The sequence below is a fragment of the Ranitomeya imitator genome, chromosome 3 (genome assembly GCF_032444005.1).
Source record: "Ranitomeya imitator isolate aRanImi1 chromosome 3, aRanImi1.pri, whole genome shotgun sequence".
In the NCBI taxonomy this organism is placed as follows: Eukaryota; Metazoa; Chordata; class Amphibia; order Anura; family Dendrobatidae; genus Ranitomeya; species Ranitomeya imitator.
Window position 1 is genome coordinate 32,198,980 of NC_091284.1, and position 26,578 is coordinate 32,225,557.

The 26,578-nt window shown below is 40.7% G+C and overlaps 1 protein-coding gene across 2 annotated transcripts in view; it reads left to right on the forward strand.

Moving 5' to 3' along the window:
• DSCAM (DS cell adhesion molecule) overlaps positions 1-26,578 on the forward strand; it is a 570,150-nt gene that overhangs the window by 460,828 nt on the left and 82,744 nt on the right. The window contains exons 24-26 of one of the 2 annotated variants that reach the window (XM_069760714.1): positions 5,045-5,143; positions 9,916-10,140; positions 17,629-17,919. In XM_069760714.1, the coding sequence (XP_069616815.1) occupies positions 5,045-5,143; positions 9,916-10,140; positions 17,629-17,919 (615 nt within the window). The remainder of the gene's footprint in view (positions 1-5,044; positions 5,144-9,915; positions 10,141-17,628; positions 17,920-26,578) is intronic. The other variant, XM_069760715.1, reaches the window with a different exon arrangement.

The window sequence follows — 26,578 nt, forward strand, 5'->3', positions numbered from 1 at the left end:
ACTACTATAATACTGCCCCTATGTACAAGAATATAACTACTATAATACTGCCCCTATGTACAAGAATATAACTACTATAATACTGCGCCTATTTACAAGAATATAACTGCTATAATATTACTCCCTATGTACAAGAATATAACTACTATAATACTGCTCCTATGTACAAGAATATAACTACTATAATACTGCTCCTATGTACAAGAATATAACTACTATAATGCTCCTATGTACAAGAATATAACTACTATAATACTGCCCCCTATGTACAAGAATATAACTACTATAATACTGCCCCCTATGTACAAGAATATAACTGCTATAATACTGCGCCTATTTACAAGAATATAACTACTATAATACTGCTCCTATGTACAAGAATATAACTACTATAATACTGCCCCCTATGTACAAGAATATAACTACTATAATACTGCTCTTATGTACAAGAATATAACTACTATAATACTGCCCCTATGTACACGAATATAACTACTATAATACTGCCCCTATGTACAAGAATATAACTACTATAATACTGCCCCTATGTACAATAATATAACTACTATAATACTGCTCCTATGTACAAGAATATAACTACTATAATACTGCTCCTATGTACAAGAATATAACTACTATAATACTGCTCCTATGTACAAGAATATACCTACTATAATACTGCCCCTATGTACAAGAATATACCTACTATAATACTGCCCCTATGTACAAGAATATAACTACTATAATACTGCTCCTATGTACAAGAATATAACTACTATAATACTGCTCCTATGTACAAGAATATAACTACTATAATACTGCCCCTATATACAAGAATATAACTACTATAATACTGCTCCTATGTACACGAATATAACTACTATAATACTGCTCCTATGTACAAGAATATAACTACTATAATACTGCCCCTATATACAAGAATATACCTACTATAATACTGCCCCTATATACAAGAATATACCTACTATAATACTGCCCCTATGTACAAGAATATACCTACTATAATACTGCCCCTATGTACAAGAATATAACTACTATAATACTGCCCCTATGTACAAGAATATAACTACTATAATACTGCCCCTATGTACAAGAATATAACTACTATAATACTGCTCCTATGTACAAGAATATACCTACTATAATACTGCCCCTATATACAAGAATATAACTACTATAATACTGCCCCTATATACAAGAATATACCTACTATAATACTGCCCCTATGTACAAGAATATAACTACTATAATACTGCCCCTATATACAAGAATATACCTACTATAATACTGCCCCTATATACAAGAATATAACTACTATAATACTGCCCCTATATACAAGAATATAACTACTATAATACTGCTCCTATGTACAAGAATATAACTACTATAATACTGCCCCTATGTACAAGAATATAACTACTATAATACTGCTCCTATGTACACGAATATAACTACTATAATACTGCTCCTATGTACAAGAATATAACTACTATAATACTGCCCCTATGTACAAGAATATACCTACTATAATACTGCCCCTATATACAAGAATATACCTACTATAATACTGCCCCTATATACAAGAATATACCTACTATAATACTGCCCCTATGTACAAGAATATACCTACTATAATACTGCCCCTATGTACAGGAATATAACTACTATAATACTGCCCCTATGTACAAGAATATAACTACTATAATACTGCCCCTATGTACAAGAATATAACTACTATAATACTGCCCCTATGTACAAGAATATAACTACTATAATACTGCTCCTATGTACAAGAATATAACTACTATAATACTGCCCCTATGTACAAGAATATAACTACTATAATACTGCCCCTATGTACAAGAATATAACTACTATAATACTGCTCCTATGTACAAGAATATAACTACTATAATACTGCCCCTATGTACAAGAATATAACTACTATAATACTGCCCCTATGTACAAGAATATAACTACTATAATACTGCTCCTATGTACACGAATATAACTACTATAATACTGCCCCTATGTACAAGAATATAACTACTATAATATTGCTCCTATGTACAAGAATATAACTACTATAATACTGTTCCTATGTACAAGAATATAACTACTATAATACTGCTCCTATGTACAAGAATATAACTACTATAATACTGCTCCTATGTACAAGAATGTAACTACTTAAATATGGTTTTCTATAGTACCGGTCAAAACTTTGGACACACCTGTTCATATGATGGTTTTGTTTGTTATTATTGAAATGTGCACATTGTAAATTCAGACTGAAAACAGAAAAAAACACAAATGATTACATATGGAGACTTGGAGTAATGAAATATGTCTGGCGCACACTAGAATATGTGTTGCATCTTAGATTCCTTCAGATACCGGTCCTTTTACTCTGATGACAGCTTTACACCCTTTTGGTATCTCTCCACAGTTTCTTTGTCAGCACCTGGCACACAACAGTCTTGTAGGATTTTCCAGAGTTGCTGAACACTTGTTGGCTGCTTTTCCTTTATAGTGTGTCCAACTCATCCCAAAACATCTCAATTGGGCTGAGATCCGGAGATTGTGGAGGCAATGTCATCTGACTCAGCCTCCATTCCTCTCCTACTTGGTCACGTAGCCCTTACATCGCATTACTGTTGCAACACAAATGTTTATCCCACTAAATGCAAACCACTTGGGATGCGGTCACTGCGAATACTGTGGTGGTGGTACTGGGCAAGTGTGCCTTGAGTTTGGAATAAATTAGTGGCAGTCACCAGCAAAGTTGTTCTGCATCATCACACCTCCTCCTCCATGCTTAACGGTGGGCACCACACAAGTAGAAACCATCCGTTCAATTTTGCTGCATCTCACAAAGACATGGTGATTGGTATCAAAATTCTCAAATTTTGCCTCGTCAGGGAACAGTTCAGATTTTCACTCATCTATTGTCCAGTCCTTGTGTTGATTGTCCAAAGCAAATCTCTCCTTCTGTTTGAGGTCCTCGGTAATGGTTTCTTTGCAACACTTCAACATAAAGGCCTAATTCTCGCTTTCTCCTCTGGAGAGTTTAGGTTGAGATGTGCCTGTTACTTGATATTTGTGAATCATTTTTTGGGGGGGCTGTTATCTGTGGTCCCGTCAGTTTGCAGAGCTCTTTCTTGGTCTTCTTTTCCTGGAGTAGTTCCTTATGAGATTCTCTTTCATCAAAGCTATTGATCGTTTTCGAGACTGCACTTTAGGATACCTTCAAGGTTCTAGCAATTTTCTGGATTGACTTCATGCCATAATGTAACGATGGACTGTCACGTCTCTTTATTCGAGCCGAGCGATTCTTGCCATATTCTGGCTTAGAACAGTTGTGGAATAGGGAAGCTGTGTACCAACATGGTCTCTTCAAGACACACCAGAGGGTAGCAAACACTTTTTAAAAGCCAGCGATTCCTGAAATGAACTTTTGATGACACAGACCTGCTCATTCTAATCCATTACACTTGACTATCTGATTAAGAAACCATTGAGATGTAAAGCTGTCGTCAGAGTAAAAGGAAAGGGGAATAAAGCTTAACACATTCGGGTTTGTTTCTCCCATTTTTCTTGACTCCTTGTTTCTTTCGCGATTTTGCTTCCTTCAGTCTGAATCTACATGTGCACAATCCAATAAGAACAAGGAAAACCACTGCCTGTACAGGTGTGTCCAAACTTTTCACCAGTACTGTTTTATCAAGAATATATGTATCTGTTACAATAGGAGAATATATGTACTGTGATAGTAGTCTGAGCTCCAGAACCAGCTGCGGAGCTGTTCATCTACTTTTTAGCAGTTTTGCTGTTCTCCTGGTTTATGTGATGCAGAAGAGAAGACACCTCCCCGTGGAGCAGATAGACTATTTATATGGTAATAGATCAGGCCTCCCCTGCTGTGATATATACAGATTTCAGAGGCCGTGGTATTGCAGACTGCTCCCATCCCGTTGTTGTAGGCAGGTGTCAGCCAGGTGCCGTCTGTACTGATCCAAGAACACAATGTTTATCATGGATACATACTGCAGGCGTTGTGAACACCGGCTTCACCTCACTGTTCCGCCACTGCCAGTATTGTTCCTTTCTGACTTTTTACAATCATTTCATGATCGTTGTGTCCTGGAATAACAATGCCCTGAAGAATAGCAATGGGGGTCAAAGCGATCCGTTATTTATATGACGTATATGTCTGTGGCGCTTTTTATAGATACATATGCATTTTTATAAAAGTGGAATCACAAAGACTCATTTTCCCCTATGAAAAAAAAATAAATGAAAAGTACCGTACTCTTGGTGTTTTGTTTTTTTCTGCAGAATTATATTTTTAATTTCTGGCATGGTAAATGCTGTAAAAAAAAATAAATAAATAAACCACAGAAAAATTATGTTAGATTTGCTGGTTTTGATTCATCTTATAACCCAGAAACTGTTTAAAAAGCAATTAAAAAAAAGTCTTATAAGTAAAATTGGTACAAGTAAAAGCATTAACTTCTCCAGCCAAAAAAAATGGGTTTTACACAGCTCAGTCAGCAAAAAGATAAAAAGGTAATGGCTCTCAGAATATGGTACAAAAAACTATTTTTTTTTTATCGTTTTAATTGTGCAAAGGTAGAAAACATAAACTAGCTAAATTTGGCATTGACATAATCACACTGATCTAAACTGTAAAGCTTCACCATTTATTGCACAAATAAAGTAAAATTCCCAAAAATAAAATAACACTGCTTCTTGTAGGCTAAAATAGGTGGCTGCACAATTGTACCCTTTACCCTGTCAAACTTACGAAGTGGTGCATGCACTTACTATCCTCCTTTCATTTCCTATGCTGTACAGTAAAACCTATACAATTATTCTATAGCTTTCCGATAAGATCATCCTTCCACCTCCCCTATGATTGGACCGCTTTGTGTGGCTGCAGCAGGAGCCTCCCCCCATTGCTCTGTTTGCAAGTGTAGATCAGGCGTGCTTATACATCACCCTCTTATCTGCTTTCTTCCAGTGCCTCCTGACCAACCTCGGCTGACCGTGTCCAAAAGTACTTCTTCATCCATAACCCTTTCCTGGATACCGGGAGACAATGGAGGGAGCTCTATCCGTGGTAAGAAGACGTCAGGATGTGGAGGAGGAGGCTGATCATTCTTCTTCTTCATCCATAGAACAGATTTATGATGAGGACTTCACAAAGCAGCTTAACAAAAGTCCTCTACGGTGCATCAACCAGTTCAGGACCAGACCATGTTACCCCCTTCCTGACCAAACACATGCTCAGGTTTTTGTTTAAGAATTCAAATAATTTTTCCCTTTTTTTTTTCTCAAGATACATGGAGCTTAATTTTTATGTCTTTTTTTACATTCCTTTTTTCTGATAGCGAGGTGAAATAAAAAATAGGAAATGTGTTTATTTTTCAATGATCTGAAAAAAAACGCTAAAAAGATTAATTGCTTTTCCATAGAAGTCATTTTTATAAAATGGGCATATGTCTTTTTCGTTGAGGACATTGTTTGAAATAGCGAATTAGACAGGCGGTTTCTCAATTTTTATTTTTTTTTAAAGTTTTGTGGGGGGTTTTTCTTGCTTTTTTTCCATTTATGTCACACCCTATGTCCCCCATAAGGTCTTAAAAGGAAGGGGGGTATTTTAACCTATAAATATATTATTTTTATTGCAGATTTCCTCTGTAGCTTGGGCTGAGATATTAGCCCCAGTTACAGGGGAAATACATACAACTCGTTGCCTGATCAGTGTCGTCTTCTCGCTACACCTAGTGATCACATTCTCCCGGGTCCAGATTATTATTATTTATTTATATAGCACCATTAATTCCATGGTGCTGTACATGAGAAGGTTACGTACAGGGTCACAGATATCGTTTACAGTAAACACATTTACAATGGCGGACTGGTGCAGAGGGGAGAGGACCCTGTCCTTGTGGACTTACATTCTATGGGATGCCAAGATCGCTTACCATCCTATATCCGCAGCTCTCATACAGCGCTGTGTATTCAGTGATCAGGAAGGCAGCGATGGTAATAAACCATGTCTACGTTCTTTATGGGGGGGAGTCCATTTGTGTTTGGCAGCTCCCCACTCTCATGATCTCATGCACACAGATTACTTTGCACTGACGTTTTAGAGCATCAGTGCAGAGTAAAGCGTGACCTGTAGGATCAGACTACATAGGGTTTATGTGTAGTCTGTTACTATGGAGACACAATATAGCAGGTCAGATGATACAATATTTGGAATTACGACAGTAACATTTATTTTTTTTTCTTCAATTTTAGATGTACTTGGGCAAATGGTGATTCTTGGCTGCTTATTTACAGAAGCAGCGCCCCATTTGTCCATAGTCTGTGAGTAGTGATGAGTGAATATACTCGTTACTCGAGATTTCCTGAGCACGCTCGGGGGTCCTCCGAGTAGTTTTTAGTGCTCGGAGATTTAGTTTTTAGCGCCGCAGCTGAATGATTTACATCTGTTAGCCAGCAGAAGTACATGTGGGGGTTACCTGGTTGCTAGGGAATCCCCACATGTACGTATGCTGGCTAACAGATGTAAATCATTCAGCTGCGGCGCTGAAAACCAAATCTCCGAGCACTAAAAAATACTCTGAGGACCCCCGAGCATGCTCGAGAAATCTCGAGTAACGAGTATATTCGCTCATCACTATTTGTGAGTAATATTTTACCTTAGCTCCAATTGAAGTGAATAGGGCTGAGCGACAGAACTATATACAACTTGTGGAACAGTGTCTGGAAAAAGATAAAGGCTTGTATTTCTAATCCTAGACAGCCCACATAGGCTATCCTCTCCCCCACCTAACTGTACAAGTGGCCAAGGTGGTCGTCGCTATCAGGCCCTAAATCCATGGGGTCCTAGGTGTCCAAACCAAATAAAGAGACCAGATTACAAGAAGAGTACTGTGACTTATTGCACACGGTGCACAGATTTGTCATTCAGGATCCTAGGAAAGCTGAGTGACAATCCCCATTGGAGCCATATTGATCGTCACTCAGCTTTCCCATGTCATGGAAATGGGATTTGTATGAAATATCTTAAGATTTGACAGGAGAGGGCGCGGTGTAGAGTCTCGGATCTGCTGGCTTTTTCTAGTGACAAGATTCCTTGCGTACATCTTGGTGATTGCTTTGTTCACTCAGTATTAGATCATTTCTTTTTTAGAAGTCCTGTCAGGATGTTGTTTTCTCACAAGAAGCAAGATCATCAAAGAAAACTCGCTGACACCTCGTGAGCGGAATAACGTTACACGTTTCTTCCTTTTCGTTTCCTGCGGGGATTTCTTACGTTTGTGGTCACGAATCTCATGGAGAAAACATATTTAGTCATAAACTCATTTAATGACCTGATCAAAGGTCACCGAGGGAGCAGCACTACCCTAATTGGGTCATTGAAGACAACACTAAACACTAGTGACAAAATTCTGGCTGCATGCGGCCACCACTAGAGGGAGCCCTCTGCATATGGAAGTATACAGCTGCTATTTAACTCTGAATGCAGTGAGCTCCCCCTAGTGGTGGCTTGTGGTAGCCTCTGTGACAGTGTTATAGAAAAGGTAGCAAAAGAAGATAATCATTTAGTAAGAAGGGACTGTTCAGAGTTTCTAAGGTTTAAGTTTTTGAAACAAATACAAGATCTAAAATGGTTGAAAAGTCTACACAAAGGAAGATTAATCAGGAGATATAAAACAAGCATAACATAGGGCAGTCGCATGCCGCCGCTGCCGTCTTGTTTTCCAATTAGACAGATCGGTAAGGTTGTGTCCCTTTAAAAAAAAAAAATTGGGTCATCAATAATAATAGTAGTACATAGCGGGACCTGCGCCCTGACGTCCCTGCATTCCCAGGACAGTTTTTCTTTATTACTGGAGAACAAAGACAGTTTGGGAAAAAGTCCAACACTGGAGACCAGCAGCAAAGTGTGAACATCTGCTGAAATTAATATGACTTTTTCAGACATTCTGCTTCAGAGCAAATTACAGGGAAACTTTTTTTTTTACATTTGTAGTTTGCATCTTCAAACATGTTTACTATTATTACAAATATTTGGTTTTAGTCGTTTCATGTTCCATCAGGTCTTCTACTCCATTCACATCCCCAAAAAATGATTGGCGCCTGAGAGTCATGTGACCTAAGGCTACGTTCACATTTGTGCCGCTCCCGGCTGCGTCAGGCGCAGCTGCGGCGACGCACGCGCCATGCGCCCCTATATTTAACATGGGGGCGCATGGACATGCGTTGCATTTGCGTTTTGCGACGCATGCGTCGCTGCAGCGCATGCGTCAGGGCGCAGGGAACGCTGCATGATGCAGTTTTTCCTGCGCCCAAAACCATGCAAAAAGCGACGCATGCGTCGCAAAACGTAGCGTTTGTGCATGCGTTCATATTTGCGTTGTGCGTTGCGTCGCCGACGCAGCGCCGCACAACGCAAATGTGAACGTAGCCTAACAGAGCTAATAGACATGTGGAATCTTTCTCTCCACCCTACAATGACAATTAGTGCCTTCATTACTGTCCCCCGGTGCTTTGGTTTGTGAGACCCCCACACTCCTGTCCACTGATGTCACATGGACCATGGGAGGACATGATGCTGAGATCATCGCGCAGGACTGTCACTCGGTAGTGAAAGGGAGTGGGTCACTGACTTTACACTCTGCTTCTTACCAGTGATTGTACGGAGGCTCCAGGTATGGTGTCTATGTACATATAGTACGCATACGAAAAATTTTCATTGTGGGGTGAACAGCCACCTTGAAGAGAATCTGTCAGCAGAATCTATTGCTTTGTAATCTGAGACCGGCATGATGTACAAGCTCAGACCCTGATCACAAGGGTGCGTCACTTACTGGACTGTTTGTCACGCTGCTGCTATGCAGGTAGATGCTGCACCACTAGATGGCAATAGAGTGGAGGGAGGACTGCACACAGCAGTAGCAGACCTACAACACAGCAGCGAGGCCACCACCAGGTGGCATCGGAATAGTAAAACAAGCCGGGTCAATATTAGTCTGTGGCGCAGTACCAAAGGAGTAACCAAGCACAGAGTCAGAAACAAGCCAAATGGGTCAATACCGGTCAGGAGCAGATATCCCAAAGACAACAAACAAAACAGCAGGTCGGAGTCCAAGCCAGGTCAGGTGCCAGGGAATCCAAACACGAGAGGGGAACACAGTCAGCTACACACGCTGTAGGCAGAAACTATAACTGACACCGCCTGCAGGATGCAGGAGAGCTAAGAGTTAAACCTGAAGCCAGAATGAGGCAGAGCAAAGTTAACCCTTGGCATGATCAGCCCGGGAAAAGGGCAGACAGGACTCAAAGCCCGAACTGGGTCATGACACTGTTTCAATAAAATCAGTATTTTATCAGCAGGAGATTATCACTAGAAGACTAGGTGTCTCATGCCTCCTAGTCCAGCCCCGCCCCCACTACTGATACAGTGTACACATAAAACGTCCAATCAGTGGTGTGGGCGGGGTCATACAGGAATCAGCATTTCGAGCTCCGCTAGATCTGCAGCAGAGAAAACTGAGACTGCCGCACCCAGTAAACGAAGTGATGCATCGAAGGAATCAGGGTCTCTGCCCCTGCATCATGCTGCCTCAATTCCCTTTAAGTTAGATCCTATTATAACCTGGTTCCTCAATACCTGCCATGTTTACCTTACTTTGCTGTGTAGAAGCACAGGATAGGCCCAGAAAGGAAGTAAATTCTTCTGGTTACTTTGTTAGTAGCAGTGACAGAATATTAACCTGTTCTCCTTTGTATTAACTCTGCGTGTCCTGCTCTACATTTTTTCATGATTAATGTATAATTGGTTGGATATTTTCTTTTTTCTTGCCTATGTCACAGGTTACATCCTTCAGTATTCGGAGGATAACAGTGAACAATGGGGCAGTTTTCCCATCAGTCCCAGCGAACGATCCTACCGTTTGGAAAACTTGAAATGCGGCACTTGGTATAAATTTACTCTGACAGCCCAGAATGGCGTGGGGCCGGGACGCATCAGTGAGATCATAGAGGCAAAAACCCTTGGGAAAGGTACTGGAGTCTTGTCCTGCCCATCCAAAGCAGGAAGTAATTATACGTCATCCAGTTTTTTTCTTTTTCCTATTATTAATGACTTTTGCAATTATAAGTAAACATGAATGTGATATATTGTTATGTATTCTGTTATGTATATCCATACAGTGACGCTCGGGCCCAAGGCTCTGCTCACATGTCCGGTTATCATCTCCTTGTAACAAATCCAGTAGTAAAAAAAAAAACAAACCAACAATGTCATCCATTATTTTGATATCCGTTTTATTTTTTCCTAAACATAAAAGTTGCATATAGTACGTTTTTTAGATCCAGCTAGAAATGGATAGCATGAAGGAAAGCAAGAAATGTTATGACACTTCTTACAATAATTAAAGAGATATTCCCTTCTCCAAGATCCTATCCCAACATGTAGCAGGTGTAATAATATTAATATTAGAAAATATTAGAAATTAGAAATGTAGTATAGTTCTTCTGATTCACTATGTCGCTTACCTTCTGTGCAGGGCATTGCAGTAGCTTAGGTATCCATGGTTACGACCACTAACAACTAATTAACTGTCATTATATGAGTTTAAGTAACCATGGATACCTGAGTTACTGCAATGCCCTGCACATGGGGAAAGCGACATAGTGAATCAGAAGAACTATGCTACATTTCTAATTGGAGGTATTGGCTAATATTTTTATTATTACACCTACTACATATTGAGATAGGATCTTGGGGATGGGAATATCTCTTTAAGTCCTGCACTGGAGTGTTTTATTCCTGGATTTATTATCCCAAAATGGATCTAAAAAAGAAAGTAACTACTGGACATGTGAACAGAGCCCAACAGCAAAGTGAACCTATCACCAGATCAATAGTATCCAGTTTTTGCTTTTACTTTATTCGTTTTTGGGTTTTTTTATATCTGCCATACAGTCCCAGAGATATGGACCATTTTATTTAGTGCTGACTTATAAGTTTTATTTTCCTAAGTGGGCGGGGCTTGCAGATTAATAATACAGAGGAGCCTAAGGACACACCCTCAGGGAATCCGATGAGCACCGCCCCATTGGAAAACACCATAAAAATCAGCACTAAATAAAAAGGTCTATATGTCGGGACCTGTATGTTGGATTCTAAAAAAAAATGAAAAGCGGCATACTCAGCTGAGTGAATAAGGTTGGTCACTTTTGACCTGGTGACTAATTTTCTTTAAATTGACAAATTTGGGACATTTGAGCCCTAGACTAAAATTCCCACTTGTGGGCATGATATCAGGTTCGGTTTTCATCAACCCTGTCCCTTTCCAGTGGCGAGTATGCCATGGTGCTGGGTTTTGCCCTCTTACCGTGACCCTTGGACCAGCTCCTTACACGTTTATCACAATCTGGTTCCTCTGTAAAGAAGAATCCTGTAAGGTTTTACTCATCTGTTATTAAAGGTGATTAGATGTCTGGCCATGGCTTGGTCTCTTCTTCCAGAGCCCCCATAGTAGCCACATGGTCTGCCTCTATGTTAGCTTAGCCCCTGATATAGATAAAAGTCCTAGAAAAGGGAAGGACTAATCCTGACCTGACCAAGGTTACATGGGTTATGCAAATCATAGACATTTGGACCCAAAAAGATTGTGTCCCCCAACCATTGAAGGTGCCACCATTTATTAATGTAATCTATGGGGACGATGCAGGAGTGGGCAGATTCTTGACCTTGGGGTGCGGTTGGGCTTACCAGGTGAGGTGGATCCACTAAGCCGATAATCTTGGTGGGCACACAGACTCCAGGTGTTGGTGCAGCCTCCAAAGGACACACACAATTGTGGAGACAAGGACTGTATGAAAAACTCAGGAGCGGACGGACAGATGGAGTAGAATCCAGCAGGAATGGATGCGAGTGAAAACAGTAGTACACATAATGAAGCACACCAACCAAGGATCACTGGAGTCTCAATCCCAAGACATGGGTGTGTGTTACTGGACCTTAAATGGGTCTAGGCAGATGATGCCATGGGAGCATGCTGGGCCAGTTGCATAACCCGACGTGGAGCACAGCAGAGGGCAGCGGACCCAAGAGAAGGAAGCAGAACTCGGGATACCCAGGACAGGAGATCAAAATCCATCAACATGATTGATTTTTTTTGCTACCCTCACAACTGAGTTTAATATTTAAGCATAGGATACAGTTTCTGAGTAGTTAAGGAGCGCATATGATGGATGTCGGTTGCTGTAGTTTGTTCTGTAACCACGATTCATGGTTATCAGGGTTGTGACTTTAAGAGGTCGCTGCTGTATGTCATTTTCTATACGAATCGCACTGCGTGGCTGTAAATATTTATAGGTTTGCAGTGTAAACCCGCATATATTTTCCTGGGTCAGGCACTGTTTGCTCGCTTTCAACATCAATATATCTAGTTTGCACTTCTAGGAAAGTAGATCCGTTAGTTTGTGTTCGGTAGAATCGCATTAAGAAGTAAATCTTCTCTTTCCTTGACCTTTATCTTCTATCTTATATCCATACTCTTCAAGAAATAGTAACCATTCCAGCCTGTGTTACCAAGATCAGAACTCCCGACACATTCACAAGACCCACTTCAGAACCGAATGGAGTCGAAGACATAATATCGACTGGTTTTTTTTTTCAGATAATGCAGTTTTTCGGAGTCAGCAGGTTGGAGAAGGGTAATATAGAGTGTTATCTTGGAATATGTGAAGCTACAAAATATGAGGCATATTGACACTGAAATATTCCAAAGTAGAAGTCGCACTTGTGTCTGAGGCCTCATGGTTGCCCGCACCAACGTTTTAGGAAAATTCCGATGAGCAAAACTTTAATGCTACAAAAGTGAACTGATTCCTTTGTGTTGATCCTTTCAGATTTACAAAACATAGTTGACCCTAAGGAAATCCGGAACATCCAGAAATGACGCGGCCCCCACTTGCTTTGAATGGACAAATTTATTATTAAAAGATAATTGGACAAGTCCTTGGATCGAGAACTTTTACAAATTTACCCACAGATCCCACCGATACCAGTCCCTGTCAGGGAGGTGTTAACAAATATATGCTAACAGGATAGATCTTTTGAGCTATGTGAAGACCATAAGTCGAAAGGTCGACAAAGACCAGTTGCTCCAAAATGTTTTCCACAATCCCCTTAATATTCGTCTCCATATTCCTATCTGTTTCATAAGGACTATTATTTTTAGTCCACAAGAAACCATTTCTGGTAGTCCAACATTATTATTATTCTGAGTTCCAACCCATAAAGTACCAAATCAAAAGTGATTTCCTTTAATCCCCGGCTTTGGCATTATTTATATTGGATTTTGGATTAGAAAATATTGTTTTACAGACACATGGCACCAGACTTATGAATTATTATTGTATGTTGATCCGTTAGAACTTTAACGCTCGCTCTCTATAGTATGTGTCAATGGCAAAAGAGAATGAGGGCTAGAGGAGGAACTCATGACAAAGTACCAAATTGGGGACTAGTTGCTTAATCGGACAGGTGAGATATCAAGTTGAAATGAAGGATCGTCAGTAGAGGAGCAGAAGCAGTCCAAATAGATGCTGGAGTGACCCCGGCATAACACAAAGAAACAGTAGATTTAAAGCGTAAGAAGAATCTCCCCTATTAAAGGGGCTCCCATAAAATCATGTTATTCAAAGTCCAATTGGTTGAGTTCCTTCAGCTTGGTCATTTATCCATCCAGAAACTTAGTTTCATATCTGGTTTTATTGGGAAAGTGGACACAGAAATGAGATTTTGAGAGAAGCAAATGCATATTTGTAGGGTTTGATAACATCCACTCCTACACATGCGCTACTACTATGTATAGAAATCAGTCATCAGAGAAGGACTAGCTTATTCAGGATTGTTTTTTTTTTGTGAAATTTTATTCCAGTTCCTTCCAAAATTGCTTTGGACAATTGCTTCTTGTTAGAAGTCTATTGGCAGTAAGCAATTCGAATAGTGTCTCTTCTATCCAGACCCTCAAGGATCATCTGTTATCTGAGGGGGGAACCTGGGATTAGGTGTTCATTTCCCCTCCAGTACATCCACGGGTTACATTAAGTATTTCACAGTGTCCAGACACATCAATGGGTTGTCTTTGCAATGCTTGACCTGACTGATGCACGTTGAGAGGCTTTTTCTCAAGCTGTTCTCCACTTCGGCCTTGAGACAAGGATTCAAAAATGAAATGCTATTGGAAAACAAAAGCATCCTGGATCTAGAAGTATACAGGCTGGGACAGTTATCCAGGGCAAGGTTGATGTGAATGAATGACTAGATACCAGCACCTTAGATAGGTGGCAAGGTAGGCTCCAGTGCCATTCCCTAGCTCTCCAGAGTAGGCTGGGCAGCAGCAGGTAGAGTCTTCACCTAGCAATAACCTCTCTTTAATAAAGCCTGTGCCTCGAAAGGATACCTGCACAGGCATTTCTGGCAAGGAACAAGCTGGATAGTCCTTATCCGAGCATCTTCTGGTGGTCTGGACTATAATCTTTGGATTTATCCTATGTCTAAAATATAAAGAGGGTTTATTGGCATGCCAGTTTCTTTGGTCCCCCATAAGAACTCCTGCATGGGATTGAATTTGCCCGTCTATAACGTTTTATAATAATGGATAAGATATAATTCAGCGACAGCTGCAGACTCTACATCTGAAAATCAACTGTTAAGTAATGGAGCGTGAGAGTCACTACTTTCTGATGCTATAAATAATAAGCTCCTGCATGATATTGTCTTATGGACCATTAACCATGATTATTAAGTCAATAAGAAATGATAATTACTTATGTAAAATGAAACTTTCTTATAACAAACTTCACTTGCCTGTATTTGCCTTAACATTTCTGGAGAATATTTTTGGTTTTCTTTTTCCCAATTGGACATCAAACTTGGTGGCAGTGTAATTTTTTGGTCACACTTCACCCTATCTAGGTATTCTTGCCTTAGTTTAACTTAATCTATCTATGGAGGTCAGAGGAGACATACATACAGACCAAGGAGGAATCTTTGTATGAACATCAAGGAAGAAATCAATGTATGGACATCAGTGAAGGAACCCATTTATTGAGATCAATAAAGTCCTTCATGTATGGGGATCAGTGGTGACATCCACGTATGAACATTGAATGAGACATCCATGTATGGAGATTAGTAGATGAATCTATTTAGAGAGTAGTGGAGGCATCCATGTATGGAGATCAGTAAAAGTATCCTTGTATGAAGATTGATGGAGGAGTTCATGTGTGGAGATCAATTGAAGCATCATGTATGGGAATCAGTGGAGGAATCCATACATGAAGATCAGTGAGGGTATCCATGCATGAAAATCAGTAGAAGTATCCTTGTCTGAATATTAATGGAGGAATTTATGTGTCGAGATCAATGGAAGCATCATGGAGGCATACATGTATGGAGATCAGTGAATGAGTCCATGAATTAAGATCAGTGGAGTGTTAAATTTGAGATCAGGGGAGGAATCTATGAGTGGAGTGTATGGGAATCGGTGGAGGAATCCTTATATGAGGATCAGTGAGGGTATCCAAGCAAGAAGATCATTAGAGGCATCTATGTATGGAAATCGGTGGAGGCATCCATGTATGGAGATCAATGGAAGCATACATGTATGAAGATCAGTGGAGGAATCCATGTGTGAAGATCAGTGGAGGCATCCATGTATGGAGATCAGTGGAGGAATCCATGTGTGAAGATCAGTGGAGGCATCCATGTATGGAGATCAGTGGAGGAATCCATGTGTGAAGATCAGTGGAGGCATCCATGTATGGAGATCAGTGGAGGAATCCATGTGTGAAGATCAGTGGAGGCATCCATGTATGGAGATCAGTGGAGGAATCCATGTGTGAAGATCAGTGGAGCCTGGGCCCCCTGTCTCGCCAGGGCCCCGGCACTTGCCCGGGTATGCCGGGTGCTGACGCCGGCCCTGAGTGGAGGCATCCATGTATGGAGATCTGTGGAGGAATCCGTGTGTGAAGATCAGTGGAGGCATCTATGTATGGAAATCAGTGGAGGAATCCGTGTGTGTGAAGATCAGTGGAGGCATCCATGTATGGAGATCAGTGGAGGAATTCATGTGTGAAGATCAGTGGAGGAATCCATGTGTGAAGATCAGTGGAGGAATCCATGTGTGAAGATCAGTGGAGGAATCCGTGTGTGAAGATCAGTGGAGGCATCCATGTATGGAGATCAGTGGAGGAATCCATGTGTGAAGATCAGTGGAGGAATCCATGTGTGAAGATCAGTGGAGGAATCCATGTGTGAAGATCAGTGGAGGAATCCGTGTGTGAGGCTCCTTGGAGGAATCCATGTGTGAAGATCAGTGGAAGAATCCATGTGTGAAGATCAGTGGAGGAATCCGTGTGTGAGGCTCCTTGGAGGAATCCATGTGTGAAGATCAGTGGAAGAATCCATGTGTGAAGATCAGTGGAGGAATCCGTGTGTGAGGCTCCTTGGAGGAATCCATGTGTGAAGATCAGTGGAAGAATCCATGTGTGAAGATCAGTGAATGAAACCATGAATTAAAATCAGTGGAGGCATCTTTAAAATGAGATCAGTGGAGTGTCCAATTTATTGAGCTCAGAAGAGCAATCCATGAGCGGAGATTAAAGGAGGCCGTGAGTTGAGATCACTGGAGCAATCCATGTCTGAAGAGGAGTGGAGATGTCGATGTATCAGTGGAGGTGTCCATGTATGTAGATCAGAGGCGGCATCCAAGTATGAAGATCAGTGTAGGAATTCATATATGGAGATCCGCACAGTAATCCATGGATGGAGATAAATTGTCCATGTATGGAGATTAGTGGAGACATCCAAGTATCAATATTAGTAGACACATCCAAGTAAGGAGATCGGGGAGGGATATGTTATGTAATAATGGTTACTTGCCTCCATGGTGTCTTTAGACATCTTTGGGTGTTCTCAGATTTGACAGTAATCGTGGACATGTCCTTCTGAGCTGCTTCAAGGGTCGTTAATCTGGGCAACATTGGTGACCTTGTAGGCAGTGAAGCTTCAGTGGGATGTATAACTAATGTCTGTCCTATCAATATTGACTGGACAGCTGAATTTAATTAATTGTTCCCTGATATCAGCTACGTGTAATGTTCATCAGTGGGATGACTAACAGCTCATATCTACATTGTTAATTAAAGAAGCTGTCTGGTTTAGACTGTATTCTAATTTGTGATCTATTAGCAGGAGATCACCTACACGAAAGGGTCTCTGTTTCTCTGGAGAACCCGGCATGTCAGTGTATCACATGGACTGCCAATAGAATTCAATATACATCATGTAATACTTCATTTTCCCTGTGGTGGCGCTGCAGCGAAAATGAACAATTGCTTTTAAACTCCCACATAGGTGATCAGTGGACGGGCCCTATGATTATCGTATCATTGGGCATACCTTCTACCAAACAGCAGACACTCTAAATATTTACTGATGCATTTTCTTCCATCTTGATTTTCAATGGTGATAACTTTTTCTTTCCTTTCTGTCTCGGTCTCTAGAACCTCAGTTTTCAAAAGAACAAGACCTGTTTGCCAGTATTAACAGCACGCGAGTGAGACTGAGCCTGACTGGTTGGAATGATGGCGGATGTCCGATCACATCGTTTAACCTGGAATACCGACCATTTGGCACCACGGTGTGGACCCTGGCGCAGAGGACCTCCTTGTCTAAGTCCTATATACTGTATGACCTGCAGGAAGCAATGTGGTACGAACTGCAGATGAGAGTGTGCAACAGTGCAGGCTGCGCCGAAAAGCAGGCCAATTTTGCAACACTAAATTACGATGGCAGTAAGTAGTATATGACTCTCAGTATCTAGTATGTTCTAGTAAAAGATATAAGATTCTTATAAATTACAACTTGTCGTAAATACTTGTCAATATTAATAATGCATAACAATTAACTCAAAATATATATTTTACTGTGATATGAAAATTATCTTATCTATCTTTCTACTTAGGTGGCAGTATTATAGTAGTTATATTCCTGTACATAGGAGCAGTATTATAGTAGTTATATTCTTGTACATAGGGGCAGTATTATAGTAGTTATATTCCTGTACATAGGAGCAGTATTATAGTAGTTATATTCTTGTACATAGGGGCAGTATTATAGTAGTTATATTCCTGTACATAGGGGCAGTATTATAGTAGTTATATTCTTGTACATAGGAGCAGTATTATAGTAGTTATATTCCTGTACATAGGAGCAGTATTATAGTAGTTATATTCTTGTACATAGGGGCAGTATTATAGTAGTTATATTCTTGTACATAGGAGCAGTATTATAGTAAGAAAAAGCAGAAGTCCAGCACGGGTGATGTCCATAAAAAATACCTTTTATTCCATATTCGTTAAAAGCACATAAATCCAAAGTCCATCTTCATATCCATAGACACAAAAACGGGTGATTCATACCAGTGACAGTCACAGGCTTAAAGTGCATTAAAATCATACGCGTTTCAACGATCGTGCCGCCTTACTCATTGAGTAAGTCAGGTGAGCGTGACATCACCACAGGTCCTTCAACACAAAACCAACTTACGTGTTCAGACACGCCTCTTTGGGTGGGTTTGTAGGTGACTAGACCCACCCATCTCTCCAATCACCTGGAAGCCTTCCGAATGTAAACAAATCCCTCAGCAGTAGATCTACTTGAGCAAAACATACCCAGACTTCCATCATAGGGCCACCCACCTCTGCGATACATACCGCCCATTAATCACACTACCAGTCATTGTTTCATCAGAAGCATGCCTCCAAGTGCATCTTGAAGTGCACACACAGTGCCCCCTGGCTGCAACCTTGGTCACTGCATCACAATAGGAGCAGTATTATAATAGTTATATTCTTAGGGGGCATTATTATAGCAGTTATATTCTTGTACAATTAGCAGTATTATAGTAGTTACATTATTGTACATAGGGGGCAGTATTATAGTAGATATATTCTTGTACATAGGGGCATTATTATAGCAGTTATATTCTTGTACATAGGGGCAGTATTATAGTAGTTATATTCTTGTACATAGGAGCAGTATTATAGTAGGTATATTCTTGTACATAGGAGCAGTATTATAGTAGTTAGATTCTTAGGGGGCAGTATTATAGTAGTTATATTCTTGTACATAGGAGCAGTATTATAGTAGTTATATTCTTGTACATAGGAGCAGTATTATAGTAGTTATATTCTTAGGGGGCAGTATTATAGTAGTTATATTCTTGTACATAGGAGCAGTATTATAGTAGTTAGATTCTTGTACATAGGGGCAGTATTATAGTAGTTATATTCTTGTACATATGAGTAGGATTATAGTAGTTATATTCTTGTACATAGGAGCAGTATTATAGTAGTTATATTCTTGTACATAGGAGCAGTATTGTAGTAGCTATATTCTTGTACATAGGGGCAGTATTATAGTAGTTATATTCCTGTACATAGGTGCAGTATTATAGTAGTTATATTCCTGTACATAGGTGCAGTATTATAGTAGTTATATTCTTGCACATAGGGGCAGTATTATAGTAGTTATATTCTTGTACATAGGGAGCAGTATTATAGTAGTAATATTCTTGTACATAGGAGCAGTATTATAGTAGTTATATTCTTGTACACAGTGGGCAGTATTATAGTAGTTATATTCTTGTACATAGGTGCAGTATTATAGTAGTTATATTCTTGTACATATGAGTAGGATTATAGTAGTTATATTCTTGTACATATGAGTAGGATTATAGTAGTTATATTCTTGTATATAGGGAGCAGTATTATAGTAGTTATATTCTTGTACATAGGAGCAGTATTATAGTAGTAATATTCTTGTACATAGGAGCAGTATTATAGTAGTTATGTTTTTGTACACAGTGGGCAGTATTATAGCAGTTATATTCTTGTAGGGGCAGTACTATGGGAGACACATAGATTCAGTTCCTCCATGATGTTGCTGTCAGTCCGCTCCCTATATTAGGCAGTGAAACAGGATAACTTTTTTTGTGCACATTATTGTAAACTGTCCATATTACCAATAATGTGCCAAGCCTTCTTTAATATATAATGTGCCACTTACTGTATTTCTGTTTTCGATATGTCAGCTTTAGCCTTAAATTCTCATAAATTAAAATCTGTTGCCTCTGCCGCTGTTCAATTATGAACATTTATTGTGCAGTTCCCGTCATAAGTAACATTTACATCCAGAATACAGGAAACCCACAAGGTAAGTGGTGAATTGTTTAAAAAAAAATTATCTTTGTAATTTACCTTCATGACCCGGTTATTGCGGTTTTCACCACTATTGAAATTATCTCTTGTTGACGCTTGTACAGTTGTAGACGCGGCGGCTCCTGGGATTCGTCCCAGTCTGATAGAGCGGTGTCATCACTTACTTATCGTCCTGTATCGCTCCTAAGTTTCTGGTTATACCAGTGAGCCAGAGCCTTCTTTCCTCGTCTGTTGGGAGATTGTCGGGTCCCGTACACATTGTACGTGCCGAGTTTAGAAGAATTTAGTCCGTTGTACATGACTTCACTCTCCTCTGTCAGGGGAAATAAAATGATCAGACATATTGAATTTAAACATGCCCACTCCTTTCTCCCCATGGAAGATAAACCAATTCTAAGATGGAGTTAAAGTTACGACTGATGTTTCTAGAATATTTTTTCATCATCTGACAGTCTGTTTTTTTTTTTTCAGAAAGCTTCAATTCTCATTTACATAATAGTTTCAGATCCCGGCCAAAAGTAATTCACCAAAACCGCAGACGTTAGGTTTCTGCCATTTCTCCTGACAATCCATTTTATGAATCTGATTTCTGGGCCCGCGGTGGGAGCCGTAATTGTCCGTAGTCCGGCAGAGCCTCGTATCTTCCACAGTCATGAAAACAAAAGAATTTGCTTTAATTCCATTTGGCATTTCTGGTGATCGGCTCTGATGGCACTGAAGTGTAAGATTTATGACGGTGATTATGGAGATCAATGTGTCTGATACTGTGATAGATATATGCTAGCCACCTTAGGGAGAGACCCAAGTTGGGCTAAATGTAGCGGGACGAAAGAGACCGAAAAGCCCTCTACTTAAAGGAAATACATAGTGGATGCTTTCCTGAAACGGAAAGTACTTGCAAGCAGCATAATACAAAGAATAGCAGGTTTACCCAGAATCCTTTGCAGTAGGCAGAGCTATGCAAATCATCTCTTTCCACCCCTGTCTAATCCACAGCGCTTGGAACCGCCAAGCGTGCAATGCTGCGGATTAGTTTCTAAATTTACACAGCCAACCAATTCCTACCTGTGGACACGTGTTTCGGGCTTTAGGCCCTCATCAGCACAGGGCAACATTTAGCCCAACTTGGGTCTCTCCCTAAGGTGGCTAGCATATATGTATCACTTGCTCACCGAGCCCCACTCCATACAGCCAACCAATTCCAGCCCTGTGGCTTTTCCGTTTCAGGAAAGCATCCACTATGTATTCCACTCTGATACTGTGCACAGACTGTAGTGTGCCGGGAAGGCCCCGATAGCGGACCACCATGTAACACAGCACTCACTGAGAACCAAACACGTCTTTTATTATGGTGGCTGGAGGATGACGGACAGCAGCTCTGCACCCTATTACTCTTTTTTAGGCTATGTGTACACGTTCAGGTTTTTTTGCGGTAAAAACGCTATAAAAACTCATTAAAAACGCATACATTATGCATCCTATCATTTAGAATGCATTCTGCATGTTTTGTGCACATGATGTGTTTTTTTCGCGGAAAAAAAAGCAGCATGTTCATTAATTTTGCGGATTTTCTGCGTTTTTCCCGCTGTTCTATGCATTTGGGAAAAAACGCACAAAAAAGCGTCAAAAACGAATGAAAAAACGCGAATAAAAAGCATGCGGATTTCTGGCAGAAATGTCCGGTTTTTGTCAGGAAAATTTCTGCAAGAAATCCTGACGTGTGCGCATACCCTTGGGGTTTTTTTTTGTTAGCCGTCTTATTCGTTAGACATGCCACCTATTCTCTAATTACGAGGTTACAGCCTATTCCCAGGAGAAGATGGACGCCAGATCTCACCTATCCTTTTTCTAGAAGATTACTGTCTCCACCTTGTCACTATTCAGGAGATTATATTCTAAGTTTCTACATCTGCACTGTCTAATATTTGCTGGATATAAAGTTCTAGTCCTGGGATATCGGATACAATTTTTGTACTATCGCATACCTGTGAGAAAAGAGGACCACTATTACTCTATACTGTTCTCTGGAGATAAGGGGGGCACTATTACTCTGTACTATTCTCTGGAGATAATGGGGGCACTATTACTCTATACTGTTCTCTGGAGATAAGGGGGGCACTATTACTCTGTACTATTCTCTGGAGATAAGGGGGCACTATTACTCTATACTATTCTCTGGAGATAAGGGGGCCACTATTACTCTGTAGTATTCTCTGGAGATAAGGGGGCACTATTACTCTATACTGTTCTCTGGAGATAAGGGGGGCCACTATTACTCTGTACTATTCTCTGGAGATAAGGGGGCACTATTACTCTATACTGTTCTCTGGAGATAAGGGGGGCCACTATTACTCTGTACTATTCTCTGGAGATAAGGGGGGCCACTATTACTCTGTACTATTCTCTGGAGATAAGGGGGGCACTATTACTCTATACTATTCTCTGGAGATAAGGGGCCACTATTACTCTATACTATTCTCTGGAGATAAGGGGGCACTATTACTATACTATTCTCTGGAGATAAGGGGGGCACTATTACTCTATACTGTTCTCTGGAGATAAGGGGGGCCACTATTACTCTGTACTATTCTCTGGAGATAAGGGGCCACTATTACTCTATACTATTCTCTGGAGATAAGGGGGGCACTATTACTATACTATTCTCTGGAGATAAGGGGGGCAGTATTACTCTATACTATTCTCTGGAGATAAGGGGCCACTATTACTCTGGAGATAAGGGGGGCACTATTACTATACTATTCTCTGGAGATAAGGGGGGCACTATTACTATACTATTCTCTGGAGATAAGGGGGGCACTATTACTATACTATTCTCTGGAGATAAGGGGGCACTATTACTCTATACTATTCTCTGGGGATAAGGGGCCACTATTACTCTATACTATTCTCTGGAGATAAGGGGCCACTATTACTCTATACTATTCTCTGGGGATAAGGGGCCACTATTACTCTATACTATTCTCTGGAGACAAGGGGGGCCACTATTACTCTATACTATTCTCTGGAGATAAGGGGGCACTATTACTCTATACTATTCTCTGGAGATAAGGGGCCACTATTACTCTATACTATTCTCTGGAGATAAGGGGCCACTATTACTCTATACTATTCTCTGGGGATAAGGGGCCACTATTACTCTATACTATTCTCTGGAGATAAGGGGCCACTATTACTCTATACTATTCTCTGGAGATAAGGGGGCACTATTACTCTATACTATTCTCTGGAGATAAGGGGGGCACTATTACTCTATACTATTCTCTGGGGATAAGGGGCCACTATTACTCTATACTATTCTCTGGAGATAAGGGGCCACTATTACTCTATACTATTCTCTGGAGATAAGGGGGCACTATTACTCTATACTATTCTCTGGGGATAAGGGGCCACTATTACTCTATACTATTCTCTGGAGATAAGGGGCCACTATTACTCTATACTATTCTCTGGAGATAAGGGGGCACTATTACTCTATACTATTCTCTGGGGATAAGGGGCCACTATTACTCTATACTATTCTCTGGAGATAAGGGGGCACTATTACTCTATACTATTCTCTGGGGATAAGGGGCCACTATTACTCTATACTATTCTCTGGAGATAAGGGGCCACTATTACTCTGTACTATTCTCTGGAGATAAGGGGGCACTATTACTCTATACTATTCTCTGGAGATAAGGGGGCCACTATTACTCTATACTATTCTCTGGAGATAAGGGGGCCACTATTACTCTATACCATTCTCTGGAGATAAGGGGCCACTATTACTCTATACTATTCTCTGGAGATAAGGGGGGCACTATTACTCTATACTATTCTCTGGAGATAAGGGGGCACTATTACTCTGTACTATTCTCTGGAGATAAGGGGGCACTATTACTCTATACTATTCTCTGGAGATAAGGGGGCCACTATTACTCTATACTATTCTCTGGAGATAAGGGGCCACTATTACTCTGTACTATTCTCTGGAGATAAGGGGGCACTATTACTCTATACTATTCTCTGGAGATAAGGGGGCCACTATTACTCTATACTATTCTCTGGAGATAAGGGGGCCACTATTACTCTATACCATTCTCTGGAGATAAGGGGCCACTATTACTCTATACTATTCTCTGGAGATAAGGGGGGCACTATTACTCTATACTATTCTCTGGAGATAAGGGGGCACTATTACTCTATACTATTCTCTGGAGATAAGGGGGCACTATTACTCTGTACTATTCTCTGGAGATAAGGGGGCACTATTACTCTGTACTATTCTCTGGAGATAAGGGGGCACTATTACTCTGTACTATTCTCTGGGGATAAGGGGACCACTATTACTCTGTACTATTCTCTGGAGATAAGGGGGCACTATTACTCTATACTATTCTCTGGAGATAAAGGGGGCCACTATTACTCTATACTATTCTCTGGAGATAAGGGGGGCACTATTACTCTATACTATTCTCTGGAGATAAGGGGGCACTATTACTCTATACTATTCTCTGGAGATAAGGGGGCACTATTACTCTATACTATTCTCTGGAGATAAGGGGGCACTATTACTCTATACTATTCTCTGGAGATAAGGGGGCACTATTACTCTATACTATTCTCTGGAGATAAGGGGGCACTATTACTCTGTACTATTCTCTGGAGATAAGGGGGCACTATTACTCTATACTATTCTCTGGAGATAAGGGGGGCACTATTACTCTATACCATTCTCTGGAGATAAGGGGCCACTATTACTCTATACTATTCTCTGGAGATAAGGGGGCACTATTACTCTGTACTATTCTCTGGGGATAAGGGGACCACTATTACTCTGTACTATTCTCTGGAGATAAGGGGGCACTATTACTCTATACTATTCTCTGGAGATAAAGGGGGCCACTATTACTCTATACTATTCTCTGGAGATAAGGGGGGCACTATTACTCTATACTATTCTCTGGAGATAAGGGGGCACTATTACTCTATACTATTCTCTGGAGATAAGGGGGCACTATTACTCTATACTATTCTCTGGAGATAAGGGGGCACTATTACTCTATACTATTCTCTGGAGATAAGGGGGCACTATTACTCTATACTATTCTCTGGAGATAAGGGGGCACTATTACTCTGTACTATTCTCTGGAGATAAGGGGGCACTATTACTCTATACTATTCTCTGGAGATAAGGGGGGCACTATTACTCTATACTATTCTCTGGAGATAAGGGGGCACTATTACTCTATACTATTCTCTGGAGATAAGGGGGGCCACTATTACTCGATACTATTCTCTGGAGATAAGGGGCCACTATTACTCTATACTATTCTCTGGAGATAAGGGGCCACTATTACTCTGTACTATTCTCTGGAGATAAGGGGGCACTATTACTCTATACCAGGGGTCCCCAACCTGTAGCTCGGGAGCCACATGTGGCTCGCGGTCCCATGAATTGTGGCTCGCGACTGTCTGCCAGCTTGGTGCATTAGCTCAATGTCTAGCAAATTGGTATGAAGAGCACATCTCAAAACGGTGAATTTTGTGAGTAGTCCTGCACAGAAGTGCAGATCTGGATGCACATTTACTGGTCTTAGGGGTTTAGAGATGTTTTAGGTATGGTACACTAGAAGATGGTACAACCTGTTGGAGGAGATACTCAAAGCTGGATGTGACTGTGTTGGGAGTCCTTGATGGTAGAATACTGAAAGGTGGTATTGTGGGAACCCATGGATCTCAGTTTACTGCTTTGGAGTGATTTCTGTGCAAAAGCTTTGGTTATCATTATACCTGTAATGGGGGCTTTGGTTGACACTACTTTGAAGGGGGTGGGAGCTGGATGTGGCTCGCGACCCTCTCTGTGGTGAATGTGGCTCTCAAGGTCAGAAAGGTTGGGGACCACTGCTCTATACTATTCTCTGGAGATAAGGGGGGCCACTATTACTCTATACTATTCTCTGGAGATAAGGGGGCACTATTACTCTATACTATTCTCTGGAGATAAGGGGGGCACTATTACTCTATACTATTCTCTGGAGATAAGGGGCCACTATTACTCTGTACTATTCTCTGGAGATAAGGGGGGGGCACTATTACTCTATACTATTCTCTGGAGATAAGGGGGCCACTATTACTCTATACTATTCTCTGGAGATAAGGGGGGCACTATTACTCTATACTATTCTCTGGAGATAAGGGGGGCACTATTACTCTATACTATTCTCTGGAG